The sequence below is a fragment of the Perna viridis genome, chromosome 13 (assembly GCF_037379345.1).
Source record: "Perna viridis isolate PV_CMFRI_1.1 ecotype Kerala chromosome 13, ASM3737934v1, whole genome shotgun sequence".
In the NCBI taxonomy this organism is placed as follows: domain Eukaryota; kingdom Metazoa; phylum Mollusca; class Bivalvia; order Mytilida; family Mytilidae; genus Perna; species Perna viridis.
The window spans coordinates 31,690,076-31,702,993 of NC_142457.1; the positions used below are offsets into that span (position 1 = coordinate 31,690,076).

The 12,918-nt window shown below is 32.5% G+C and overlaps 1 protein-coding gene across 1 annotated transcript; it reads right to left on the minus strand.

The window, feature by feature from the left end:
* Positions 1-2,714: 2,714 nt before the first annotated feature.
* On the minus strand, positions 2,715-6,243 carry LOC148600333 (ryncolin-1-like). Its single transcript, XM_088558969.1, has 4 exons — positions 6,202-6,243; positions 5,484-5,580; positions 4,697-4,861; positions 2,715-3,017 (listed from the first exon to the last, which is right to left on the minus strand). Exons 1-4 carry the CDS (start codon positions 6,226-6,228, stop codon positions 2,767-2,769), a joined length of 540 nt encoding a protein of 179 aa, XP_088415095.1. The 5' UTR covers positions 6,229-6,243; the 3' UTR covers positions 2,715-2,766.
* Between the last annotated feature and the right edge of the window lie 6,675 nt (positions 6,244-12,918).

A 12,918-nucleotide genomic window follows, 5' to 3' on the forward strand; every position in this document is an offset into this window, starting at 1 on the left:
GTTAAAATTTTATATATTTGTATCTCTCGCCCAATTGATAAAATATACACTAAAGCGCCACTCTTGATTGACAAAAGACGGAGCGTGGTTTTTTCTTCTGGTTATGATTTACGGGGCGTTATTTTGCGATTAAAACAAAGCGGCCTTTTTCTGCCAATCACTGTAGTCTCGAATGGAAACGGAATTCTGTAGAGTTTAATGGTAAAAAGGCGATTAGAAACATAAACACTGTTAAAAAATTAAATTATACAAGCATGGAGGAACTTAGTGTTTTTTATTTATTCCGTGAGAATGTAAGGCACAAAGTTTCTTTTTCCAAAACCCTTCCCGCTTCAACCTCAGTGGAACCCTCCAGATCGTATTTTGTTCCACGATTAGGATTTGCACTTTGTCGAGATCGTGGTTTTGTAACCTGAAATGTTATTATTAGTAAGGGTTTCTTGTTAGGTCGGTCCTCTGTCTATTTTAATGTTTGTGAAAAAGTTTTATCGATTCGCCAACATTTGGAGGTTACAGACGGGACAGCGAAAAAATAAATAACATTTGCACTCTTGCAATCTACTCACCAAATATTTTGTAACGTTTCCCCGTGGCCGTCCTGGTAAATATTGACGGTCCGTTCATCTGTTTGCGGCATTTACACCTTTTGTCACCACAGGATCGAATTGCACCTACAGATAATCTGGGTTAGATATTTTTGCCCGTACTAACAGATTATGCAAACTGGCTGGCTGTCTGAAAGCAATCTAGGTGGCTCGGGAAGGATTTGGATAGTATGAATTTTTTCTCGACAGAGGTCCAGTGCTCACGAATGGTAGTGTGGCTGTTTTTATACAAGGGTGTTATGTAAGGACCGGAGGTGATTTTTTACATTCTTTCTTCGCCTTGTACTGTAAAAGGCTACTACTTGGGATGTTATGATTTTTTCGGAAACATTCTTTGATGGAGCAGTCTAAATTTAAATATTTGTTTGACCTGGTTGACACTATATTCACCAGCATATTTAGATTGGACTATGTTAGTGTATTGGCGTAAATAATTTGGAAAAATATCGTGATAATAATGATAACATTCGAATTATATATAAAGAAGACCTTAGTGTTTGCATTTGAACTTTAACATGATATGTCAATGGCACTTTTTTTCCTGCGGGTAAATCAGAGGTAATTGCAGGGGTGCTAACATATTTACAGATGACTGAAATGTTTACTAAGATCTAAACTGATAGGAATAAAACGAACATGTTTCTTTGAAAAGATATTCAAAAAAGTCAACCAAGCACATTGCGATTATATAACACTTTTAGCAAGCATAGGAACAAAATGAGGATGACAGTGTCGGAATATTTTCATAGTATTCAGAACAAAATGACTTTCGGAGAAAAAAAATTACAACAGGAAATATATCAACTTCATAAAAAATAAATGCAAAATAAATGTTCAACTAACTTGGTTTAAAATTATTATATTTGGCGAAATAGCAATTTTTAATTTTTAAATTTTAAATTTGACACATGTCGTATTTTGTGGTGTCGAATCTTATATCGTACTATTAAACAGCCGGAGTATGTCTTAACTCATTGCCGACATTCTACTACGTACAAATTTAAGGACCAGTCCACATATATTGCCAAAGTTAAAATGATTCGTAAGTGCAGAAAAAAACCACCAAACAAACTAGGCTTTTTCATAATTGATAATTTTATTTGAAAAAGTAATCAAGGGAAGCAAGGTTATAGCGGTAATCAAAAGAATATAATCCAGGGACAAAGACCAGACATGGAAAACAGACACACACAACAAAGAACATAAAGTAACTGAAATCATACATATAAAGTAACAAAAGTAAATGAGCAACTCGAACTCCACTAAAACTTAGGAGCATGGACCAGGTGCACCGGTAGGGTAAGCGTCCTCTGCTTTTCTAAAAACACCCGCCGAGTTGCTCATAAAAAGTCAAGTCCGGGGTAGACAAACGAGGAAAGGTAAACTATGACCCGTTGAATAAATCAGTTTTCATGATGCTGATGGATACATCATAACGATCCACGAGTTCATGATGACCACCATAAAACTTCTGTAGTGATGACTTCAATCTTGTAGCTTCAATCAGAAGCCTATTTGTTAGAGTTCTAGCGCGATACAAAAAGTCTACGTAGTTTCGGCAAGCTCTGGCATAACGTATGAGTTGTGATATGAACACTCCATACGCAGGAGCCGAAGGGATGTTGCCACAGATGAAAGGAAAGTTGACAATTGTGAATGAAAAGTCATCACGATTGTCGTTAAGTTTGGTCAATAGTTTTCCTTTACCATCGCTTTCTAAATATAGGTCAAGATATGAGGGTGACTTCACAGTGTCTGTAGTATCCTTTATCTCGAGTTCTTTTGGGTAGATGCGATGTATCAAAGCCCCGAAATTAGGATTGTTTAAAGATAGTTCGTCATCTATATAGCGGAAACTGAGATTGAAGGGTCTAGCCAAACGATATTCTTTCTTTCTGATCAAATCAGCTATAAAGTCAGCATCATAAGAGTGAAGAAATAGGTCAGCAAGTAAAGGAGCACAATTTGTTCCCATTGGAATGCCAACCGTTTGTTGAAAAACACGTCCACCACACTGGACAAATATGTTGTCGATTAAAAATTAATTAAATGTTCTCCGCGGACTTAATACGTCTCATGCCTTGCCTAAAACTATTTTTATGTGTCTGGTTACATGCAAAGCCTACTACATATTATATGGGTTTTTTATTCCAACCTTTATTCAAAATCTCTTGATCATCATTGTTGTAGTCTTTAATGAGTATCTATGTCCTTTCCATTTGGACCAGTTAACCCCATTAGCGTACGACTCGTGTTCTCCTTTTAGATGTAGCCCATTCAGGTTACCATGATGGCAGGCACCGTACCACCATCCTCCTTTATAAAGCTGAGCACGATGTTTTCGTGATCTATCATTGTCCCTTTCTTTGGTAGAAAACTGACTTGCATTATGGTGTTCTATTAAACAATTTCCTAAAAGAGAAACAGGAAAACCAAAGTTTCAGTTAGAGCATAAATATCAAAAGCAATAGCATTTATCAAATGAAAGATCTAACAAATCATTACCAACGGACAATGGAGATGCTAGATCTGGTGTTCCAAAGCAATAATTTTGAATTCAATAGTAAGCAATATGTGCTTAACAGCCACCGGTTCACACTTGTAAATGACCTATGCTTGCACTTACCTTTTGAGAAAATGAATTATTAAGAAATTGAGAATTTATACCTTCAAACTATTTTAGATACGTAGACGTCATATGAGGAACATGGGTTGAAGAATCTTTGAAAGTATTTCATAAACACAATAATTCCATTCACCCTAGAATTCAAACAGAATTACGAATTTCAAATTCCAGCATCGAATTTTTGGACATTCAGACAACGATTAAAGATGGTTTCATCACAACAGAGCTTTTCACTAAAGCAACAGATGCGCATCAATATTTATATGCGCAATCAGTCCATCCTTTATCCGTTGAAAACGCAATATCGTATGGCTTGGGAGTGCGAGTTCGACGACTATGTTCCGTAGAAAGTAACTATGTAAAGGAACGTGGAGAAATTAAGAAATATCTAAGGCGATGAGGGTACGATTAACTATAATAGAAGAAGTAGACAATTAAATGCGTGAAGATTTATTGTGCTACCACGAAAAGAAACAAAATTCAAGCGTACTACTTCTTTTATTTTTCTCGCGAGCACTACCTAAAGTACACAGAATCTTGCCAAAATATAAGAAAACACTTTATCAATCACCGCGCGTGAAACAGATATTCCCCGAACCACCGTTAGTGTCTTTTAAAAGAAATTAAAATATTAAAGATATCATTGTGCACAAGAAACACAACCTCCTGTTCTACAAGAAAGAAAATGCCAGTAAGCAGTGCGGCAAAAATTTTACCTTATGCAAGAAGATTGAAGCAACAACAGTATTCAATGAAAACGAAGGCAAGAAATATACAATTCGAGGTGATATCAATTGTAAACCCACTGGTGCAATTTTCTTGATTTACTGCGATACGTGCAGGAAAATTGTATATGTCGGTCAAACAGTAGACATCTTATACCAGAGGATGAACCTAATGTTTTAAAAGATTAGGACAAGGCAAACAGATACCCTGTCGCTGAACATTTTATTCAAAACGGTCACAATGCAAAACACATGCGAGTTACAGGAATTGAAAAGGTGAACGGTTCTACAACATTGCGGGAAGTAAAAGAGTCATTTCGGATGAACAATTGTAATACGTTAGAATCCTACGGATTAAATATTAAATATGTACATTAAATATCTTTCTATTTCCGAATCGTAACTATAAACGATTAATTATTACTTTCGTGTTCTATTCGTAGGCAACTGTTTACGTTCTTTTCATTTAATTTTGTCTTATAGACGTTAACGTTGCAATCAACTTTTATGACCTTTGTTCTCATGGTACTTTAAAAATAAATTCCCTGAGGAAGCTGGGTACACCAGCGAAACGTTTTCAAGAAGTATCAGAGTTTTTTATACATTGAATTAGATATATTTTCTTGTTTAAAACGAAACATAGATAGTTTGAACTAAATGACAATATCGCAACGGTATATTGTATATAATCGCAGGTACAAACATTTGTAGTGGCTTGCCCTTATATTTGAATGTCATACCTGCATTTCCAGTGTAGCCTTTAGCATTGAGAGTATATTTATCGCTTTCAGGCCCAACTGAAAACATGGAATATTTTGCATATCTTTTATTGTTCTCAAAATCTTCTAAATCAATTCTAAGTGTATATGTTCCTTGTGATGTTATATGATGAATTCGATCATTTCCTAAAATAAAAAGTGCAGTTTAGACACCAGAAAGAAAATCAAAAGGGAACCGTGTACAAACATTGATAACAAAAAACATATTTCAAGGATTACGACCAAACAAGGAGAAAAGACAAACATAACAATAAGAAGTAGCCAAAATATCACAAGTGATAAAACGGACTAGAACGGGTTGATTGTCGGTGATTTGGTAAATTGTAGCAGAATGATATTTTTAACCATTTTTGTCATAACTCCGTAACAGTTTATTTAAGAATTATGCAAATTTTGTAATGTGTGATACATTCCCAAGAATGCTTAGCATTTTTTTTATAAAGTTGCTTTAAAACTTTATATGATGAAATCTTTAAAATTTCCATCTTCCTACTCCCCATTGAAAATCTAATAGTTTCTGTTGTATGTTATTGTCGTTTACTAAGTTACCTCCCCTAATTGTGAATTCTGTATAACTTATATAATCCTGCAGATGTCCAAAATTTAGGACTTTATATATTTGTTGTGTTTTTAATATACCACAGGGGATTTACTGAAGAAGAGGGGTCTCAAGTAAAAAAACTCAAGAACAAATTCGAAATTTCGACAACATTTAAAAGTTTTTTTAAGATACTTTGTGTATCCTTACCAAGCCAAAATTCTCCATCGAGGAAACCAAATCCTTTTTTATAAGTTGCCCAATTCCTGAAGAAATTAATTGAACCATCTTGACGTCGTTGGAGTACCTAAAATTCACAAATGAACAAATTGGTTATTGATATACAAATTTCAATCCAATTAGCATATGCCTTTTTGTGTAGCATGATTTTTTAATATTTTTAGGGCCTCAGCGCTGACAGTTTTTTCTGTGTACGCATTGTAAACAAACATTGCTACCAAAGCTTCGATAACCTAAGCCGATTAAAGACGTTATAAGATATTATCTGCTTTATTCCCTACATTTTTGAAATAGTATATTAAAAATCACTAGGAACACATTTGGTTATCAGAATAGCTTATATTTGCTTCGGATAACCATATTATACTGCCGGTTGAATTACAATTTTTACCATGTCAATATTTGGTGTAGTGAATCATGCAATACAAACAATTCAAAGATTGGGTTTGACTGTTTATCTTTTTTATATATTTTAAGCACATGTAATCATTGGAAAAATTGAATCGCCCACAATGCTTGATTAGACATTCATCTAAAACAAATTCAGTCCGTGTCTTTTTCAGTAATACGCTTTGGATATGATTTAAAAATAACTGAAGTTATAATTACACCATTATATAAATACACACATATGTTTTCATCTTAAACGAAGTAAAATTGAACGAAAGTAGTTTAAATGTGATCCTACCGTCCATCCTCCCCCATCTTTGTCCATTTCGCAGTAGACGTCAAAGCCGGATGTACCGTCAGGATAGATTGTGTAAATCCCAGTTGGACATTTGTTTTTGTCTAAATCCGTGCAATCAGACGGCCTGACAGCTACAAAAGGCAGGTATAACTAATAATTCTATATACACTGCACTGCTAGCAAAATAACTGTTTATTAGAACTACAAGGGGTCTAACTTACACTCGAACTGCACTACCTCAAATTTGGATAAATTGAACACATTGGATTTTTTCTAACACAATTTAAATCACCAATATTTTCTTTCTATATAATCAGTGCAAATTTCTATGATTTATCGAACTTCAATCTTTCGTACCCTTAAACTGACAAATATAAAAAAGTGGCATTAATAAATCTTTGTGAATAACCTTGATCTACTCGAACTATTCAACCATTTTGTCAGCTTGGGTAACAAATATTTGAAATTGGTGTATGAAGAAATAGAAAAAAATATCATCAATTTCCTTTATCGGTGTTCGTATTGAGTCATAATTAACGCGAGTAGTAAGCAGCTTTGTTAAATTAAAAAAAAGCTTACTTTCGCAATGCCCATAACGTTGTACTTCGTTGACTTGGCAGCTATTTGAAAGAAGTTCTTGAAATCGTTTGCCAGCTTCACTATAAACCGTAACACCTGTTTATCATATAAACAGCATGTTTAATTTCAACATTTGTTAGGTTTTTTTTATATATATATATCGTTGTTAAACTTCTTTTTGGCCAAATGTGGTAACAGAACTTAAAACGATAAAATAAGTCCCTGGAGAGACATTAATCTTTAATCGATACATATATGATAATAGCTGTTTTCATTTTGGATCCTGACAACTTTTGTAAGAATCTTAGAACAACCCAACTTTTAAATGTTTTGTCTAATATGTTTTGATACTATCAAAACGGAAAATGTAACCACTATCAAGTATTAACATTAAAGAACAAAATGAACAAATTGCCAATTAACGGATTAAGTGCATAAAAATTAACACCTTAACTACTCAGAATGAATATTTATGAAACATTGAAATCATCAAAAGACTGGAACAAAAACCTGGATAAAATTTTGAAGATCCCTTACAACTAGATAAAGAGTGTTGCCAACGCCTCCGTTAAAACCTTTTATTTCACTGTGAATAATAATGAATTGAACCTTTACTTATCTCTTAACTATCATTTAGGTAAAACAAACTGATTTTCAGTACCATTTACACAGTATACCTAATCCTTTGTTCGCTTGAACAGTTTGACCTGACATAATGTTTCCACCATTCACCAGTAAAGTAAGAGATAACACATAATTCATGATGGGTTCCTCTTTGAAGAATATTGTCAGGTTTGTTGTAGATCGTGTTAATCTGATAAAACGTGTTGTCCTTAAATCAAATGAAACGAAAATGGTACGTTCACGTGTTAATTGCGATCAATATTTGGTATCAGTTATCATAAAACTTGATTCTTATATAAGATAACATTTAATATCGAATGTTCCTAGTATAAAAGGGGAGAAATTACATGATTTAAATTCGTGTTTTAATAAGTCGGAATAAAGTTTCTGGGACATCCATTAAATGCAAGGGGTCTGACACATTCGTTGGGTACGACATGACGTATGTATTTAGGACGTGGTTTAACTATTTTCTGTTATAGATCAAGTATTCGCTTCTTTCAATGACCAAAAATACTTGTCCGTTATATAAATAACAATGCTTATCGAATACTCTCCGCATAAAAAGGGGAGAAATTTAACGTTTTATCTAATATGTCACGGTTGGGCTTCAACGACGGCCACCATATGCAGGGGGTCTGACACAATAACGTCTCCATTCATTCTGTACGAAATAGCGTATGTGCTTAGATGTTGTATGATCCTTAAAAGCATGGTATAGAAATGTGTTCGATAAGGTGTGACATATTCCATTCGTTGAAAAAATTATACTATTGCATATAGAGGGATGTGGGTGGGGACATTTCTGTAAAGTAGAACTAGGTTTTAAAGTATTCATTTAATTATATGAGTTATGTATTATATTAGATTGGAAATGTTAATGTTGAAAAACTTAAACATATAAAACTTAAGTTGTTAATGTAAACATATGCAATAGAGATGGAGGGATTGGAATTTTCCTGTTTGGAATTTGAATGAGGATAATTTGGAATTTTTGTGGGATGGTAAATGGTTTAAGTGGGATGTTTTTACTATGAAAGAATACAACTAACAATTTGTAGTTTAGTTATCATAACGAAGTCGTGATTTGTGAACAGTAAATACATGTTTGCATCTCTCAAATATATGCATTGCCTAAGTCATCTAAGAGCATAGATCTAGTAAACCCAGGTTTATTGTATGTTTTTTGTTTTGTATTTACATATTCAACATTGATACATGTAACTGAAACAAATTCATCACGAAAGAACTTGAAAAAGAAAACGAAACATGTTACAATAGATTTAAACTAATATTAATGAATATAACACGCATGAAATCTATATCGTTTTACCTTAGTTTTAAAAACACATGTAAATGAATGTTACTTTTATGAAAGTAGTGAAAGTCTACATATCTTTTTTTTTACACTTTTTAAATGCTAAATTAAAAAATGATATGTGGCTTTTCATAAAATTCTTGTTCATAAAAGATGTATATCAAGAGAGATAACTAAATAAATGACACTTTAGTGTACATTTTTATGTACGAATAAGTAAAAATGGGACATCTGTGCATTACAGGATTTGCTCATGAATTTTTCGATAGAATGTTAGAATGTTAGAATAATGAGGTGTTTGAAAGAGTTATCTGCCTTTGAAATGTTCATTTTTAGTAAACTTCATTGAAATTATAACTATTACCAAAATGATATTAATTTCTTGTCTTGTTTCCGTAATTCTGAGGTTGCAAGTGGTCAAATTGAACTTGGTGGGTTTGTTCATACAATGTTTTTCACACTGCCTGATTCCTACAGACTGACACTATAATACAATAGAATCTATTCGATTTTCAAAGGGACTATCTAATAAAAGCAGACAGTTTTGATTCAATAGATATGTATTTCACAGTACAGATTCATAAAGCATCTTTTTTGGCAAAAACTGAAATGTGTAGTCCTTTGGGGGTTATATCACATATAACAGAATTCGCATGATTCATACAAGGACTGCGACTTCTTTAAAAATGAGGTAATAATTGGTTTAGGCAGGTTGTAATTAACACTTAATGTATAAACCGGAATAACTTTGTAACGATAAAAGTTCTACCAAAACAACTTAATGAATTACATCCAACACCCCCATAAAAACATTCAAATCCTCCACCAAAACAACTTAATGAATTACATCCAACACCCCCATAAAAACATTCAAATCCTCCATTGAATCTTCACTGCATTTTTTCTTGATAATTTTTTTTTCAATATAACTTTATATATTTTTTATACAAATAAATGCTTTTAAAACTTATTTTTCCGTCCTTCCTAATCAGAATTCCATCACCCATACACTATCCGAATTCCCAATTTAAGAATGATAAGAATCCCCATACAACTTATTACGTGATTTTTATTTGCTTACATGTAATCACCATGGCAACAGATGACCTGGTAGTTTATCTAGAGTTTAGACGCCATTATAATGAGAAATTTGATTTGTCAATTCCACAAGGAACAAAAAAAAAAAAAAAACATTTAATGTTGCTTGAAATCTTTTTTTCTTAAAAAGAGGTGATTGTAAAGGGTTTGTAAGAGTATTCAGGGAACCGGGGTTCGCATGGTAACAAAAGCAATAAAATCCCAGAACAAGGACAAAACAAGGAAATACGATACCCGCAACAAAGAACGAAAAATGAAAAGAAATAAAACGCACAAAAAAACAAAAACAAAATGAGCAACGCGGACTACACTACAAACTGGAAACACGGACAAGGTGCACTGGTAGAGAAAGCGTCCTCTGCTTAACTAGAAAGATCAAGACGTTTCTATGGGGCCTATTAACGGATTTACAATCAAAATACTTTTAGATTTAATACATGCATGAATCACAAATAATAAGCTTCAGGTTCATGATAAATTTTATAAGTGTTATATAGCAGTTCTAGAGCCAGCTCTTCTAACAGTTCGGATATAATTCTGTTCTGGTAGAGCTGTCAGAAGTGTCGGCTCTTCTAGAACTTTTAGAAGATTTAGAAGATCCGTTTCTTGATGCAGTTCTCGTAAATCTACACACATTCGCCTATGCAATTGATGAAGTATATTTAAAAAGTGTCCCAAACTTTCAACAATTGTGAATAATATATATTATATATATATTTTAAATTTACATCGGGTATCATTACGCGTCGCAATATTATTGGACAAACGATCGTGCAACTCATCATTTTATGGGGTTGCAACGATTTTAATTGTTCATTGTTATACCTCCGCAATTTAACCACTAATTTTCATTTTACAATAACTATTCAAACTAAAGACTTTAAAACATCACGAATAATTGACAGGTCCTACAAGCTTTAACACAACTGAATTATCATAAGTCAAAGTCGGACATATTAATAAGGACTATTTTAAGCAAAGTCAGAACCGAATCTGGGAGGTAAAGTAACTGTTTATACTGTTGATTCGTCCTTATTTATTTTTGTTTACGTGTTTTAAAAATCCATAGCTATTATTCTCCTTAAAATTTAGTTATTTTTCTTTGAAAATCTCGGTTTTTGTAAGGACTGCACTAAATTATAGCAATGTTGAAGTTTGGTATACGCCTAAAACTATCTATATGTACTTGTTTATTCACTCGTTTACCTTCAGAAGTTTTGTGGTGAATCAACTTGAAATTATGTATGTTTAATCATTTCGTCCTTCTTCTGAATGATTGCTGCAATCTTGCCGCTCTGTATCGATATCGGAGCTTTAAATTAGGACAAGGCTTGTGTTTTCGGGAAATGGCAAATTCGAGCACCTTTTTTAAAGAACAGTAGCACGTAAATGTCGTTTAAAGCTAATCTTCTAAACTGAATATCTCAAACATCTCTTATCACGGATAGTTTGCCAAGGTATTATTTAAAAGTGTTTTGTTTTTAAGAAATTATGCAGAATCTGTTATATGTGAAACATCCTCGCAAAATAGTTACACATTTATTCATTCTTTTTTTTATTCAGTTGTGTCAAGGGATTTATATGACAAAAAGTATAATTATTCATCCCCATTTTTCTATACTTAGGGAAAAATTACAACAAAGATCCAAAATATCACTTTTTTATTTCAGTGTCGTTTGTGGAGTTATTTCCCTTCATTTTGAGTGATACAATATATTGTACATAATTACCTAAGATAACGGTTATATTAAAAGTCACTTTTACTTTCTGCTTATGATTACATTTATTTGAAACAAAACTTAAAACATATAGACTCTCCAGCCTTGCATCTTATTTTGCTTATTATAAGTTGTTAAAATGTTTATTTGATATTAGTGTAGACCTATATGATATTAATTACCAATTATCTTTCTTTCATTTTACTACTACTTTTATCAATGATTTTAATCAAATATAGTAAATCTTTCAGCAGGTATGAATCTTATCGCATTAATCGACATTTTACGATTAACAATTGACATCGCTAGTATATTAATGAAGGATGGAAGTTTAATTTGTGATAATTTTTTTCGAAATATCAAATGTAAAAGTGTTAAAATGAGTTAATAAACAAGCAGTTTAATTACTGTTCCGCATCAAGTATTTCATCTTCACGTGTTAACAAGAACTATTGTTGGAATTTGCGTAGATAAAATATACAAAGAATGCGAATGAGGAAAAATCACAGATAAAAATAATATTGGCTTAAAACTGTGAGCATGTTTACAAAAAAATGATTTCCGTGTTCTCGGTATAGAAATCTTACATTCCACTGGAAACTGAAGGGACATATGTCTTATATACGTAGAAAAAGAATTAAAGAGAGGACAATATAACATGTTAGTTGGTTACATGCATTACACGTGTTAATAGATCAGTGTATGATTGGGGATGGTGACGATCATAAGTAACCACATAGCGGAGCTGAATTTGTCACAGGCATAGATTTATAGTTCTTAATTGTTTTAGATGTTAAAAGTATTATAAGTACATAAAAGCACGCGTCAATAGATGTGCATACATACTTAATCATTTGCCTTATTCCGAAAACTGGCAAAATTTCAACTAAATGTGCGTAGGCATACTCAGTTTTCAAAAATAATTAAGTAGCACTCTCTTTAAGATCATGCAAACTCTGCAATGTGTAATACACCTTTAAAAGGCTACATATTTTTATTCGTGTTTTTAAGTTAATTTATAGGTCTTTATAATGAAATGTATTATTATTTATCCCAATCTGTCTGCTGTTAGGAGATAATTAACATTTGAAAATAAGTATCTACTGTATTTTAATGTCGTTTACAGAATAATCTTCCAAAATTGTGAATTCTACCCTACGATTTTTAACAATTTGTATCTCTAGTGAACAAAAGTTCTATGAAAATCCACATGTTTTTTTTCAAACTAAAGTATTTTAAACAAAATATCAAGTTTAAAATATGTAGACTTTTCAACCATGTATCACATTTTGCATGATGCGTAAGTTGAATGCTACTTAATAAAAATGTTTGTAATTCCATCGCCTCCATAAATTGTTAACACATGTACTATAACTGAGG